Source organism: Amia ocellicauda, chromosome 8, assembly GCF_036373705.1.
Source record: "Amia ocellicauda isolate fAmiCal2 chromosome 8, fAmiCal2.hap1, whole genome shotgun sequence".
Lineage (NCBI taxonomy): Eukaryota > Metazoa > Chordata > Actinopteri > Amiiformes > Amiidae > Amia > Amia ocellicauda.
The window spans coordinates 32,631,558-32,648,723 of NC_089857.1; the positions used below are offsets into that span (position 1 = coordinate 32,631,558).

At 36.6% G+C, this 17,166-nt stretch overlaps 2 protein-coding genes across 3 annotated transcripts in view; both read left to right on the plus strand.

Moving 5' to 3' along the window:
• frmd3 (FERM domain containing 3) overlaps positions 1-10,237 on the plus strand; it is a 71,130-nt gene extending 60,893 nt beyond the window's left edge. The window contains exon 14 of the mRNA XM_066711093.1: positions 5,197-10,237. Coding sequence (XP_066567190.1) covers positions 5,197-5,831 — 635 coding nt within the window. The 3' untranslated portion in view covers positions 5,832-10,237. The remainder of the gene's footprint in view (positions 1-5,196) is intronic.
• A 611-nt stretch (positions 10,238-10,848) lies between these two features.
• LOC136754885 (uncharacterized) overlaps positions 10,849-17,166 on the plus strand; it is a 33,062-nt gene continuing 26,744 nt past the window's right edge. For both annotated transcript variants that reach the window (XM_066711094.1, XM_066711095.1), the window contains exons 1-4: positions 10,849-10,939; positions 11,335-11,410; positions 12,463-14,824; positions 16,178-16,292. In XM_066711094.1, coding sequence (XP_066567191.1) covers positions 11,357-11,410; positions 12,463-14,824; positions 16,178-16,292 — 2,531 coding nt within the window. In that variant the 5' untranslated portion in view covers positions 10,849-10,939; positions 11,335-11,356. The remainder of the gene's footprint in view (positions 10,940-11,334; positions 11,411-12,462; positions 14,825-16,177; positions 16,293-17,166) is intronic.

The following is a 17,166-nucleotide window of genomic DNA, read 5'->3' on the forward strand; positions in this document are numbered from 1 at the left end:
CTGCTGTTGTTTGGAGTGCTTTATCGCTCATCCATCAGCTACAGTGCTAGATTTCAGCACTCGGCCATGCCCAGGTCTCTCTTGAGAATCATAATCATTGTCTTTTAAAGAAGGCTTTTTAGCACTGGGGAACAATTGCCAGAGTATGTTCCCCATTGAGTATTACAATACTGCATTACTAGTTCACACTCTATTCATAGACCACAACTTGTCTACAACTGTAACTGGTAACGGATGCATGAAATCAGTTGTTAGTGCTGTTGGCTGCCGGTCAAACAACTAGAGAGGGAGGCAGAGAGGTCCATGTTTGGGTGCCGAAGATAGATATTTGACCATAGCAGCTTTTGAAATGAGGGATTGGGTTGTGAAGTTGCAAGTCTGATTATGGAGTATCCTGGGAGAAGTTTACAGAGAAGCTTATATTTGAATCTGGTAGTATAATTTGATGGCCAGCGTAAATCATCCCGAACAAAAGTACTATCCAAGGAACATCTATACCTAGGTGACTTTTAATGCTCCTAAAGAAATCTTGTCATGTTATTCGTATTATTTTTTATTTCTGGTGGTACCGAGAGAGACAATGTTCTAAGAACAATATGAAGGAGGCCAGGGGATTAGGGTGCGTGCTTCTTGTACAGCTAGTGAGTTAAATTGATCGGAAAGCTCCTCCAAGTGCTGTTTACTGGTGCGTACTCGATCACCGCAGGCTTCAGTTCAAGCTTCCCTTATGGGGTTTAGCTGACATTTGTTTTCCCATTTTTGTATTTTTGCTTGTTACAACAAGCAGAGGGAATCATGCCTCATTGTCCTGCCAACTGTATATTATGAAAGTGTTCTTGCATTTAAGGAAATACTATTGCATTATGATCAGTAAATTTGTCAACTGATAATTATAAAAAGCAGGAATTTGAATGATCTTTTGGATGGTTATATCACACGTTTTCATATCTTGAGATAACGGGTATCTTGGTATTACCCACAAGAAGGAGGATCTGAGATGAAAGCGTGCAGTTCCTGTGAATGCCCTTTGTCAAACTTCAGCTATTTGAAGAAGACAGACAGATAAACAAAGAGAGTGAACTGGAAAATTACAAAGCCCATCAGCACCGGCTCATCTGAATGTAATGAAGCAGTAAGAGGCATGTGGAACCTGAACCCTCTAGCAGTAGTTTGAAATTAGTGTGCTGTTAAAATATGGTAGAGTGATTAAAAAGCTCAGTGAAACGTTTCATATCAAAGCAATAAACGGCAGATCAAGAACACTGGATGTGCAATTCAAGCAGGCATAATTCGATACGAATGTTTCCTTCCTAGACTGTAGGTCTCTACTTGCATTGCATCATTAAACTGTTGTAAACTGTTATTAAAGGGCTTTATTTGAGATGCAAAAGTCAAAGTAAGGATTAAGTTCCTGGTATAGTCATAGAGGAACAATATGATGGCGTTGTTATTAAGGAAAAGATAAAGATAGAATGTACTCAAAATATTACTTGATTAATCTATCTAAAGTGATGAAGGTTCTTCTAAATAAAGTGTGAAAAATGGAAATAATATAATATGATAAAAATAAAAATAATTATTTGAAGGTTGTTTTGGCTCAGATTATAATAAAGTTGAAAACATGGGGAAAAGTGCTTCTTATTACCATGTTTTGTCAGTACACTGCAAGTACTCAAACACCAAAGGCTACTTACCAGCATTTAAAAAAAAAATCTAGAAACGTATAAATAAACAACATAAACATAACATAATAATCATTGAAGCATTTTTAAGATTTGGTTTGACCTCTTAAAGTTTCTAACTGAATGGAACTTATGGTGGGCCTGTTGGGCATTCATAGGCTAGAGATTGAGTAACTAGCATTAGGAGGATGATATATAAATAACATCTTGCATTAGGAGTTATCTGCTCCCTAATGCCCTATCTTTGTGAGAGCTTTTAGGGTACTGACATCTGATTCATTCCCAGGGATAGGGGCTGGTCCTTTATGAAACTTCACAGCAGCACTCTGTGAAAGGGCATAGGCAGCATGTACTGTGCTTTCTGGTCTGGTGAAGGACTGGGAGAGTCGATAAAAATGAAATGTCAGGTAAAACTCACGACCAGGAGAAGCGTCCAGCTGCGAATGACAAACTACACCGCTAGGGATGTGTACGTCCGACTGCTGGGGCACGGAGACAGGATTTCTGGAAAGGGTAGAGAGAACTCTTTTATTTAAAAAAGGACTGTTCTCTGCTGGCAAAGCCACTATGGATAAATATCTACAGATACCGTAGGAAAACATAAATATATGTTTGTGTGTTTGTGTGTACAGTAGTGAGAAGATTTATTATGCTTGCTGTTTTTTAAGGTTAACCCCTATTGTTTCTTGACGACATCATTAAAGACTGTATTCTTTATTGGCTTATGTTAGAAGTAGTACATGTCTTTGTAATTGTTTTAAAATAGAACACTACAGCTCAACTGCAGTGAGTCAGAAGTATTATGTACATTGCCATGTAACAGAAAACATCTAGCAGAGTATCCCCATGTTTTTGAATTTAAAATCATGTCCTCTCTCTTTGATCCAATAAAACTAAACTATGTAGACATATTGTTGTGGTATAATAGAAACATTTTTAAACTGTAAAGAAGAGTTGTTTTAAATATGTATAAGGAAAGCCTGTGGTAGCAATCTCAGCCTGCTCTGTAACTTGATCTGAGGGGCTCCACATGCAATTACATTATCAAGCTGTGAGGGAAACACAGCGTCGCCATAGTGAAACCATCACAATGGGATTCCATGATGCTCCAAAGCATGTGGGGACATTTAAACAAATTATGTACTTTACCAGAAGTGTTTGCCAAAAATACTTTACATACATCCTGCAATACCAATAGATTCCCTTTGAGTTGACCTAACCATTATCCTAATTGTGTGATCTTTAAGTATAGATCATGTACAGTTCTGTCCATTTTGCTAATTGGGAGATTTTACTTGTCTTTTTTTGTCCATGTAGATGATGTAATATGAGATTATGTCCAATGGGATTTTGTCCAGACAGCCATAGACCATTGTTATTAATCGTGGCTCTTGTATATTTTATGAGCCCATCTCTTTCCCCACTTTCCTCTGCATGACAACCTAACTGCCAGTGTGTTTTAGTGAAGATGAATAGCACCAGGCTTTCTGTGATTAATGTAATTCTATGAAAAATGTATGTTACAATTAATGTTTTCATACATCTGATGAAACCTTCTCATAGATTGTTGTAACAGAGGTGGAAATCCCTTTTCACTTTTTGATGACATGTTTTATTGTAAAGGGTTGCATTTCTATTTCTATTGGCTTAACTATTGAGTTGAGGATTAGACATAGCTTCATATTGTTTGCTAGTATTGGGTTTCTAGCTTTAGGGATAATAATTGGCTACTCAAACCAGCAACATCATTTGATGCTATGCCCAATGGCCACACATCACGTTTCAGGGCAGGAAATATATAGTTTTGTATATTAAATATGTGTGGGGAAAAGGGTAATGTTTATAATCAGGAAGGAATTTCAGGGAGTGAGTCATAGATTAAATGTTGCAAATTGTTTGCAGTTAATTGGGAACCCAAAGTTTTACATCTTCAAGTAGTTGTATCTTACTAGTTTAATCAAACTTCTCTTGTTGATTTTGATTTTATTTCTTGGAATTATTTTAACTGTTGTATGTTATTTAGATTATATTATATATTATTATTATTATCTTAAAGGTTGGATATGTGTGGAAACAGGAAAGTGCCATCAAGTATTACTTTAACATAGATAAGCACAGTATATCCTGCAGGTTTTGAAGGACTTTATAACGTTAGTCATGACAAGAAATCAATAGAAATCACTTGTCTCCTTAGTCAGTATTCTTGGATGATAAAAGCTTACATGCACTGGCTCCTCAACCCGGATTCGGTATCCTTGTCAATGCAGAAACATTTTGAAAGGTAGTTATGTTGGATCTGAGTAAACAAGGAAATAAAATGATGGGCCCAAGAGCCGTACTTTTACCCTGAAACTATCAACATTTTATTCTGTTCTTGAGCAACATCCCCATATTACACAAATAAATGTTTTATTTTGGCTTTCTTGGCTTCTGGTACATTTTTCACCGCTCAACAATCTCTATGCACACTGTGTCAAAACTAACACATATCTGACATATCTGATTGCTTACTAAAAATGTACAGGGGTGAGAGTGTATTTGTTGACAAACGCACACCAACTTTCTCCCTGGATACAGCTATAAAAAATATATATTTTATATGTGTTGTATGTATTGTGAATTATTAATAAATGAATCAAATAAATCTACTACTACTACTGCTAATATATATTTTTTGTTTCTTCGCAAAATCACTAATAACATATTTTTGTAACTAAAAAGAGTAACATAGTAGTTAGTAAGAAAGTAGTGACATAATACAAGTTTCCCAATCTCCTTACCAACAAAGGTACATATTGCATATTCATACATCTTCAGCTAGGCAAAGTTAAAAGCATCCTTATGTATAACTTTGTTTGCAGAGATCACATATGGGATCATTGAGATGTTCTTAAAATGGGAATGCAATATACAAGAGAAACAAGAGAAGAATAGTTTTAAGAAGTTTTGTTTAAGAAGCTTCACAACTTCAGTATATTTAAGACCATTTATCTTTTTCAGGTGAAAATGGAAATCAAAATCAAAACCTTGATGTGTGTAACTTCAGCCAGAAACTGCTCCTGACATTACAATTGGCAGTGACTGACAGTGGAGGATTTTTTCTCTTGCTTTGCTCTTCCAGAAACATGCTGCACTAGTCACTGACTGATTATCGATGGGGATGGCATTCCTACAGGCTTATTTCATTAAGGTTTAAGCAAAGAAAGCAGATCAACCTGTTAAAGCTATTGTTAGGCACAACTGTAGCTTTTTTACATATAATACACATCTGTATGTTCTTGCAATGTATTTGCATAGGGGGAAGATAATGAAAGTGAATCACATGAAGATAACCATGGGCAAATGTTCAATCATTTAAAACAAAGATTAACAAAAAGCCAAGGGAATCCATGGTGGTTTAAGGTTAACACAAAGTAATGAATGGATAAGTAACATTTGTATTTGTTCTCATTCTGCCTTTTGAATATTTCTATTGAGAATCTTTGTTTCATTTTCTTTTGTTGCGTCTGTATAGGCCTGCTAGCTTTGAGGGATACTGTCCACTTATCCCCACTGAAACCACCAGTGTTGCAGGTGGACGCTGGGGACTTCGGCGAATTCAGAGCTTTGGGAGAGAAGCCCAGGGATGAGGGGGGGAAAGAGGAACTTCCAGGAGGGGAAGATGAAGCACTAACCATCTCAGAGCTGATGTACAACCCCTGCGCCAGTGTGCTTCCCACACCGGTGGAGGATGGAGGGATTGACCTGCTCTTTGATACCCCTGTGAAACCAGTGAAGGAGCCTGAGGCCGACCAGGAGTCCTATGAAGAGCTGGAGGCCGACGAGAGGGCCTTCCTGATTGCAGAGGAGGAGGAGATGAAAGAAGTGAAGAGAGTGCTTGGCTGCAGCTACAAACTGCTGACAGGCAACAAACAGCTGAATGCCTGCATGCGTAGCTTCGCCCGCCTCCTGGCCGTGGGCCTCGGCCTGCTGCTGCTTGCCGTTCCTCTTCTCCTGGTGCTCCTGGAGTCTGACATTGACATCTCCTTTCTCCATGAGATCCGCCAGACCCCGGAGTTTGAGCAGTTCCACTACGAGTACTACTGTCCACTCCGGCAGTGGATGGCCTGTAAAATGAACCTTATCCTCGACAAGCTGGGAGGCACCTAAAGAGCAAATGGTGGCAGCGTCATTATCCTGAAATGTTTAAACGTAAAAAAAAACAGGGTTGCTTTCACTTACTGGTGGGTTATTTCTGTGATTTCTGGTGAGAGTATAACACCAGAGATTCAGTCATTATTTTAAATTCAGCTTTTTAAATGTGAAGGGCTCATAATGTTGTAAAAATCATCTCTGTAAAGGAGAATTCACGTTTAAAATATTAATTCTGCAGGTTTTATTAACATTTTGGTTGCTACAGTAATGGGGATCTCCATAAACTTTATGTATCAAGAGAAAGTAACTAGATAATATTAACATGTTGGGCTGGGCTGTAACCAAAGGTTATGACAATATGAAATGTATCGGTGAGTGACAATTTCAAGGGGGTATTTGGGTATTGTGGAGTAAGTCTAAAAGATTAGAAGGTGAAGGTGGTGGGTTGTAGAGTTATAGCCAGTGTTCTATAAAGATGAGATGAAAAGTGATTCAAATTAAATACAACTTAAATTATAGAGCTAGAGTATATAATGCTTTACTCTTTAAATAAAAGGGTAATACAATATATATTTCCATCACATAGGAATTACATTATATGCATAATAAAATGATTCACAGACTCAAAATAGCCCTAATCATGGACTAGCCAATGTTAATTTAGGTAGGGTAGTCGTAGCCGAGGGTTAATCGCTGTGAAACCAACCTTTTGTGTTGAAAGCCTAGTAGGCTATATTGCAGAAAATGCTGTTTTTTTTTTTTTACATAAATCAGTCACTTTTTACCATTTTTACTCTTCAAGTAGAATATGAATGTAAGTTAATAGGCAAATCAGGTAGGACAGATTTAAGGTTATGGTTCAGTTTTTGGGCAATGTTAATTGCTGAAAGATAATAGCTGAAAGGTTATGTGTGGGCATCACTTTAAATGTGAAGTCCCTAAGAGGAGCATCATTTGGTGGCAGAATATATTTCTTATTTTTTAAGATAGCAATAAATAAATAAATTAATAAATAACAAATTAATAAATAAATAATGCTGCTACAGCAAGATATCCAAGAATCGAACTATGGTCTCGACCAAAACAACATTTTGACTTACTCACAAATCACAAATTACGAACCTATACCTGTTTGTAACTTTCAGTTCAAAGGTAGGCCAGTGTTTTGATTTGATCTAGACCTGTTATTGGCAGAACCAAATTTAAATATTTAAAACATTATGAAACAGAATATAGGTATGATAAATAAAAAAAATACATAAAAGACATTTCTATTGTTTATCTGTTGACCAGAAATAGCACATCAAAGTCTGAAAGCAACTCTTGTTCAAAACAAATAATAATTAAAAAAAAAAAAAATCAACCATGGCCTATACAAACAACTTTGTTTATGCTGTTTTTAATGTTTTGTACATTTTTATGTGATAAAAGTATTTCAGGAATTTTTTTAGTCAGATAATCTACTTTAACTTATTTAAGTATATAGATTTGTTGATGACAGGGGCATGGGGCAAAGCAAATTTTTTAATGAAAACAGCCTGTTTTACCTTAGTAGGTAGCATTTTGGTTTTGTTAAAAGTTATAGCACAATCTTTTAAGACAGAAATTGTTGGAGATTAAAGATGTCACTGAAGAAACTATCACTGAATATAAGAGATTGTCATTTTAAAAGTGTGCTGCATTAGATCTCACAAAGTTGTGTAAAAGCATAAAACCGGAGAAGCAGGGATAATTTTTACAAAATCAGGAATTAGATTATTAGTTGGCTCCAAACAAAGGCAGTTACCTATCAGTCTCAGATATGCATATGGGATATGGGAAAGGGATATAGGGATACTATAATCAGTTGTGTGGATTACCTAATGATCAATAGGAACAATATCCTGAGGTGATGGGTTTCCTCGAAGCTGAAAAATGTCATCATCATACATTGGACATGTTATTGTTCTTTTTAGGAAAGGTTAATGCAAAAATGGACCAGCCCACTGAAAATAAAAATAAGTTTTAAAAATACAGGTAAGTATTTTAAATCATGAAAAAACTATTTGAGCTGAACTACATTCTCATGTAGGAAAATAACCAGATGAACGATAATGTCCTTGTGTAGATAATAGATAGACAGACAGATATTCCCAAGGTGTTGCGATCAGCTTCTTGTATTGAATTCCTCAGTAGATCTATATAATATATGCTTCATTAGCCCACCCCCTCCACACAAAGCATTATACTCTGTATGTGATGAGTATAACCTTTTCCTTTTTTCGCATTTTAGTAATGATTCACAATTCAGCTGACACTGTACTAACTTCATATTTTCATAAAGCTGTGGAGTTGCATTCCACCTTAAATTTTTATTCATTACTGTAGTGTATGTATCTCAGCATATTAGTTAGGTACTGTTGTCCTAAATATATATAAAAAACATCCTGCTTTTTTCATACTTCAGAAATTATTCAAGGATACTATCATACATTATACATGCTGTAATAACATATTATGAATTAAATCCAAAGCATGCAATACTCCATAATGTACTATAATGTAGAAAAATATAAAAGAATTGAACATGCAGGAATAATGATGAGTTTTTAACATACTGTACAAAATCCTGCTGCAGTCAACCTATATGCCTATATATATATTACCATGTTTTAAAGTTAATCTTATTTAAGAGGCACTTAATAGGTTTATACAGTAGTCAACTGATTTCAACATAGATTTCATACTTTCTCATTTTGTTGCTTATTTTTGTGTGTGTGTGCGCTTTGTATTGTTTTTTTGTATCTTCTGATACCAGCAAAGAAAAACCAAATGAATGAATGGTCTTCACTCAAGGACAATTATGGATATTTTGATTGCATGCATATTGATGTATATAATGTAAAATTGAGAGACTTAGCAAGTAGTAATACAAATATTGTAGTACTGTGATTCTCAAGTGATTGCCCTAAAATAGTAATACAAATTATAAAAAATATGTTCCTTCATTTGAAATCCCCTTAAACATGTGCATGGCTTTTATAATTAATCATGACCTTGCAATTCAACATAAGAGGTTGTTTATTTATATTCAATAGGCTTCTGTTACCAGAATTTTCCCAAAACGTCTGCCAAGGCCACTTGTCCATTGTAACTGCATTGCCAGTAACTAGTTTGCCCAAGACAAGGTCAGCTTGTGTTTCATGACATACACTTCTCATAATCCTTGTAATTTGCACTTGATGACCTGCTTTAACTAGGTACATTTGAGCAAAAATTACATATTCCATTTAGATTATCTATAAGAACATGCATATACTTACCTGTTGTTGTCTTTGGGATTTCCGCTAAAAGAAGAACATAAAACCAAATGTTTACAAGTTTGTTTTAGGGTTTACATAGTCGACAAATGAAGGAATCTTTAAACATCTTCTTACTGCTATTTTTTGATAACCCTGTCTGACTGAAAACAAGAACAAAACATTTACTCGCATTGTTTACCAATGGAATACAGTTGGTCTATGTTTTGGCATGCTTTGCTAAGCTTTATCCATGTTCATAGCAATCATAACAGACAAATGAAAGAGGAAAAGGATTCATATGAGCATTTGAGAAGCAAAAAGACATTGATTTAATGTAATATAGTTATGCTCTTTATTATACAATCATAGATATTTGCTGTAATCAACCCCTTACCTGCCTGCTCCCCCTTTAAGTTGAACCCGTTTGCCTATATTTTGCATGGGGAAGAAATGTAGTTTTGTTTTCATTTTGTAAATTACCATCTGAAATATGTAGCTTTCTGTTTGTTTATATTAACTTTAATGCTATGACTGTCAGTATAATGATAAAAGGACATTTGATCAAACAAAACAAAAGGCACATGAAAGAATAATATGTGGGACTCAAGAAATGCCAGCAGCATATTTAAAAGACCTAACCACAATTATGGCTTAAAATAGAGAACCCTACTAGTACTATAAACAATTCATATTCACTGCACACAATTGCTATTATATTAAAATAAATCTATGTTCCAGGTTAACAATACATTTATAGAATACAGATTAATGTAATGGAAATTTCTGATTTTGTTCCTGGATGTGTGGATTGAAATGGAAAAGGGAATTTTTGTTTTGTTTTTTTAATGTAAAATATACAAAAATAGTGTGCCTACTCTGTACAGATTATTTTGGCACAGATTACTGTATTTTTCTCTCAACTGTAGCTGTTTGTTGTCATTTGTTAGTAGGAGATGTTTTGTTAATTAATCTGTTTGTAAACTCAACTCTGGGAGGAATTAAAAAAAATACAGTCTGACCCATGCTGGAACAAGCCTTATGAACTTTGATAAGTGAATTTTGAATTAATGTTTGTATGTTCAAACAAAATATGGATTGTTTTATATGTTAGTACTGCCACAATAAACCCCCCCAAATTAATATATATATACATCTATCTATATATATATTTATTATATTGATCCTTTATTGTTGTTCCTTTTTCAGTATGAATGTGACTATTAATATAATTAAAAAGGTCTATTTAAGCTTTTCAGTCTACACAAAACTCATACCTCTACATCTTTACATTTTGAAAGGGACTCCAAAAATAGGAAGACTAGCTTCACAATATTTGCCCACAAGAGTCAATGGTGTTCGTCAGACAAATGCAACACATCATTTAACTGCATAACTTCAGACTGAATTAGTATTCTTGTTCTTCTTTGTGTATATTCAGGTATATGAACTGGGTTTTCTTTAATCTGAATCCGTAGTCGACAAACTGACAAGATATCATTGATCCATAAAGAATGTGAATATGTAAACTAAAAGTAAAAAACTAATTACGATGGACGATTCCATATGTGTAGTACAGGACACACAGAGTGCATCACTTCTGTATAAACTGCCTTTTCTGTCTCTCTCACGCTAAATAGCTAATAATAATAATAATAATAATAATAATAATAATAATAATAATAATAATTACAACACGTGTCAGCCATGACTTCCGGATTAGGCCCCGCCCTGTTTCCACAGAGACGGCTCGATACAGCAACAAAGTCCTGCAGAAGTTTGTAAGGCGCTGGAAATGCGCTCTCATTTACTGGAGGTTGTTTACTGACCTTGAAAACAACACAGGTAAAATAAAATGCCATTTGAATGCTTTTGGTTTGATGTTGTACAGCCGAAGTTTGTTTTTAAACTACTTTAATGTCAAATAACTAAAAACAACAAGCGACAATCGTAATAGCCAGTACTGGTTTTCTTATTGATATTATTACCCGCATGCTGCGTAACGTAAAGGCTTTTTCATGTTATATTTTCTGATCTTTCCGAATTATGTCTCCTTCTATACACATGCATCTCTATATTTTACTTACGTTTGATTATTTACATCAGGATTGAGAAGGTAATAAACACCACTGAGTCTATTTTCATTGGCAGTATTACTGGGTGGTAAGCTAGTTTAGTTATATTGGGGCAAAAATGGAAAACTAAGAAGAAAAACGTTTGATTATAATTTGTGCCTCCAGGTTTGTTGACAGGAAGGCAAGCATGGCAGCTTTGCTCCCTCCTGAGGACCACGCCTCTTCATCACCACAAAATCAGGTGTGCACAACTCGTTTCTTAATAAAATCCAAGACCTACGCAGTTTAATTCACACAGTATATACACTGATCAGCCATAACATTATGAGCACTGACAGGTGAAGTGAATAACACTGATAATCTCGTTATCATGGCACCTGTCAGTGGGTGGGATATATTAGGCAGCAAGTGAACATTTTGTCCTCAAAGTTGATGTGTTAGAAGCAGGAAAAATGGGCAAGTGTAAGGATCTGAGCGACTTTGACAAGGGCCAAATTGTGATGGCTAGACGACTGTCAGAGCATCTCCAAAACTGCAGCTCTTGTGGGGTGTTCCCGGTCTGCAGTGCTCAGTACCTATCAAAAGTGGTCCAAGGAAGGAAAAGCGGTGAACCGGCGACAGGGTCATGGGCGGCCAAGGCTCATTGATGCACGTGGGGAGAGAAGGCTGGCCCGTGTGGTCCGATCCAACAAACGAGCTACTGTAGATCAAATTGCTGAAAAAGTTCATGCTGGTTCTGATAGAAAGGCGTCAGAACACACAGTGCATCGCAGTTTGTTGCGTATGGGGCTGCGTAGCCGCAGACCAGTCAGGGTGCCCATGCTGACCCCTGTCCACTGCCGAAAGCGCCTACAATGGGCACATGAGCATCAGAACTGGACCACGGAGCAATGGAAGAAGGTGGCTTGGTCTGATGAATCACGAGTTCAAGGTGTTGACTTGGCCTCCAAATTCCCCAGATCTCAATCATATCGAGCATCTGTGGGATGTGCTGGACAAACAAGTCCGATCCATGGAGGCCCCACCTCGCAACTTACAGGACTTAAAGGATCTGCTGCTAACGTCTTGGTGCCAGATCCCACAGCACACCTTCAGAGGTCTAGTGGAGTCCATGCCTCGACGGGTCAGGGCTGTTTTGGTGGCAAAAGGGGGACCTACACAATATTAGGCAGGTGGTTATAATGTTATGGCTGATCGGTGTATAAACCAATATGCAGTATACTCCCAAGTAATTCCTTTTCATGTTCTTTTTCATTGTTTCACAGTATTTATTGCTTTATTTTGTATTGTTAGAATCAGCCGTTCACTGCAAGAACAAAGAGACGTCTGCATGCTGAGACTGTGTTTCCCACAGACAGTCCAAGAACACGGGACCTGAAAACTCTGAGAGCAAAACGTCTGGCGTACTTCATGAAATTAGGGAAAAAGCCAACTACAGCTAGTGAAGGGGGAGTAAACGAGACTAATTGTGGTACAGTGCTGTCAAATTCAAACACGGCTACTGATCTGAGCAGTACTGGCCTTAAGGACTTCTCCGACTGTTTGACAGAGAAGGATCAAAGTGATCACAGTCCAATCCAAGATTTGGGAATTTGTCTCCATAAAGAAACAATATTGGATAGTCAGTCTCTTGCAAGAGGAAGTGCTTATGATCTTGACTATCATTTGCTACAGGACACACAGGTTCCAGAAAATCAGAAGCTGAGACATGTTTTAAGCTGGGCTCAGACATTTTTAAACACTCCATTTAGTGATGAGAGTGATGTCATAAAAAACCCAAGTACAGTTGGTAGTAAAACATCTATGATTTCTAAAGATCATGAGCCTTCAGGTTTATTGAGTTCAGGTGAGGTTAACAGCAGCACACTCAGTGAGAGTAACATAAGCTCTTCTAGCAGTGACCAGATGAGAGATTGCCCACCTGCTACACCTAGTCTATTCATTAGTCATATGCCAGAGGACTACTATTTACAATACAGTGAGTTTGATACAGAGAAAATAAAGATCGCTGACCAGGAAAAAATCAAATGGACATATAGGGACAGTGAAGACAAATCACCTGTTTTCCCTGTTGCTAATTGTTGCCTGAATCAAGCAAGTTGTGACAGTTCAGCCCGTACTGCTCTTGGTAAGTGTGCCCAACAAGAAAGGCAGACAGATGGACAGATTTTTCTCCTTAGTGATCTGCAAGGAGATAGGTATGAATGTTTAGATGAAGTGGATCAATCGAGGTGTATTGACTTAAAGTCAGTTGAAGTGCAAAACATGTCTATGAATGACAGCCCCAGGAAAGAACATATATCTCCTTGTATATCAGCTTCCAGTGACTTTAGGCAACATGACTTTTGGAGCCTTCTTGAAGATATTTCTGCAGAAAGTGGGTTTGCGTGCAGTTCCACAATAAGTACTCGGCTTTCAAAGGAATCAGCTTTTGATGTAAATGTTCTAAAGGATTATTTCTCAGAACCTTCATTAAAAAAAGAGACGGTGATGAATGGGCATAGGTCAGCAGATGCACCAGGTAGACAAACCTACAGGCTGTCAGAAACTACCTCTAGGTGGCATTTACAGCTTCCCTCCTTGGAAACGAAGGAAGATAATGGCACAGCCCCTGTAGGGCATACTTCAAAACAGAGCTGCTGGGCTGATGAGATTGAAGAAAATGGTGCTAGGATTAATGATCCAAGGAAACACTTTGAGGAAATTCCTGGGTTCAACTTTTTTAACAAATCACTGCCAATGGATGGGAATCAAGGACAACGCACAGAGATGAAGACTAATTCAACATATACAGCAGAGGTAGAAGAAATTAAAGATGGCACAACCAGAAATGGCAACGAGATGTATGCTTTGTGTTCAGGCAACAAAGTTGAACAATTTGCCCACTGCACAAACAAAAAGCCAAACAGTGGTTTGATTAAGTTCTGTCCTGATTGTTCCAGTCCAAACGAGTCTGATATAAATTGGTGCATGATCTGTGGATGTGCTTTGATTGGCATTATTCCTAGAGCTGATAAAGATGACAGTGGATCACAAAACATTCCTATGTATGTATATAATTTAAATACTGAAAGTGTAGATTTTTCTAGGGATTCAGAAAAAACAAACATTCAGAGAACAAGTGTTCGTAATTTTGCTGATTTTGAAGATACTGAACGAAACGCACAAATTGCCATAAACTCCCATGTAGACCTATCATCTGATTTAAGTGTTTATGACAAATACCTCATGTGTGTCGACCATCTCAATAGCACAAAAAAGCAGTGCAGCAGAAAAGGGACTGAACTGAACAACGGCAGAGACACTGATCAGAGAAATGGGCCTGAACTCGAGTGCATTGATTCTCTAGCAGATGGATATGGGAAATCTGAAAGTAAATCTGCAAATATGAGTGAAAATGCATTTCTGCAGCAGCAGGAATCCAGAAAAACAAAACAGTCAAATGCTTGTGATCTGGATTTTGAAGATAGCAGAAATCTTGGTTTATCCTTCTCGTCGGAGGACAATGTTGTTACTTGTGAAGAGAATGTAGTTATGCCTTCTGTTCAGAATGCTACAGAGCAAACTGCACCATCTCAGTTCAGAAGTGTTGCTGAGAAAACGTTTGATCATGGTGAGAACCAAAGCAGAGCACAAATGCCCAGCAAATCAAAAGGTAAAATAATACAAGGTAATACATAAACAACACGCAGGGGCCTATTCATTTATTGCCCTACTTCGTATAAGATTCTTTGAAATGTGGTAAAGAATGATGTAAGGGATAACATTTGACATTTGATCTAGAAATTCTTGTGCCACAAGGCATATTTTCTATGAAAAAAAATGTACATAAAAAGATTGATATGAAGGAAATATTTTGATTAGTATATTTATCAATCGCAAAAGTAATTAACAGTATCCCACAAAGGCAAAATAACCGAGACTCCCTTGTTTTTGATTATTGTGAAAACAGCAGATAAATCTCAGTTTTGGGTTCCAACAGTACAAAAGTCACTATAATACATAGTGATGGGGTTTCAATAACATCAGCATTGCATGCTCACCCACTCTTATTTATTTTGACCAATGATAAAATGATACTACTTTTAGGATTTGTTCTGAATGAACTAAAAGATAAACATCATCAGCAAATGGAATGGCACTGAAAAAAATCACTGCTTTTCTTCACCTTTAGACATAATTAATTAAACTAGTTTTCTGTTATTTGTTTAGGTATTATCCAACATTATACAATATAATAATAGTATAATGTAACGGAATATAGCAAACAGTTTAGTTTTCCTATATTTTAAAACATTGTTTGGACATTGATAATGCAAACTTGAATTGATTCATAGCAAAGCATATCTCTAACAAAATACTAAATAAAAATAATTCAAACTGATTTAATCAATATGATATTTATGTGTAAGAACCATATTTGTCTTTAATAGCTTCAACTTTGCTTCTCATTTAATTCCATATTTTCTTCATTGTCAATGTCCAGGGCCTACATCCCTAGGGCTTAGATGGGTGTATAAGCCATTTTAATGTCATGATGGGGAAAGCAAACCAATGAAATTAACAACCACATTCCTTGGCTACGTGAAATGTAATTGTCCTGTCTGGATGTTGAATTCCCAGACACAAAATGTTAGATAAGTGTACTTGGTTGTGACTTACACTGTCCTTCTACATTTGTTTTAACACAACTTTGTCTTATTCAGTAAAGATTCCCTTGCAAATTCAATTTTCCACTATGGTCTAAAATGAATAAAATAAGAACTGGATTAAATAAAATCTTCAAAGCTGCCCACCTGTCACAAATTATGAACACAGTACTTGATCTCTCAAATACAATGATTGCCAGGTGGGTTATTGGTTTAGAATTTGTCCAAGCCATACAAAATAAACATACCTTTCGCAATATAAAATTGAGTAGTTAAATAGATAGTCCTGGTAATATGTTGAACATTGCAAACTTTAATTTTATTTTATATATAAAACTTGTTTATTTAATTCTATTTAGTAATTAAGCCCAAAAGGAGTCAAAACAATGGTCCCAGTCTGGCAGGCAGCAAAAGATACTGGAAGAAGTCAAGTATTGCCTGGTCATCTTATGGTCCTGGGGAACTAAAGCCAAGGTAAGATTTTTTTGTTTTCTGCCAGCTAAAACTTTGTGTCTTGTAAAGAAGGAATTGGCCTGTGATGAGTTTACTTTGTTTATTTTAATTAACCCTGTCTTGGGAAATGTGACTACAAAGGCCTTTCACATCCACCAAGCACCCATACAATCCCAGATGTATGCTTGTTTGAAAGACATGATGGAGTTCCATTGCGTAAAGACTCCCTTTTAAGGTTTTTTCAAAATGTTTTTCATTTCAATTAGTTATTTTTCATATCTTAAACTACCCACTTCTATTATGGACTGTGCCATGGTTTACTTAAGAAAGTTTACAAATGAGAGGAGGCCATTCGACCCATTGTGCTTCTTTGGTATCCATTAATAACTAAGTTAGCGAAGGATCCTATCCAGTCTATTTTTAAATGTTCCCAAATTGTCAGCTTCAACCACAGCGCTTGGGGAGTTTGTTCCAGATTGTGACAACTCTGTGTGAAGAAGTGTCTCCTGTTTTCCGTCTTGAATGCCTTGAAGCCCAATTTATATTTGTGTCCATGCATTCCTGCTGATCTGGAAAAGCTCTTCTGGTTTGATGTGGTCGATGCCTTTCATGATTTTGATGACTTGAATCAAGTCCCCACATAGTCTCCTCTGTTCCAGGGTGAAAAGGTTCAGTTCCTCAGTCTCTCAGTAGGACTTTCCCTTCAGACCTGGAATAAGTCTGGTTGCTCTCCTCTGAACTGCCTCTAGAGCAGCGATATCTTTCTTGAAGTGTGGAGCCCAGAACTGTACACAGTATCCAGATGAGCTCTAACTAGTGCATTGTACAGTCTGAACATTACTGCCCTTGTTCTCAATTCTACACTTTTGACAATATACCCTAACACTCTGTTTGC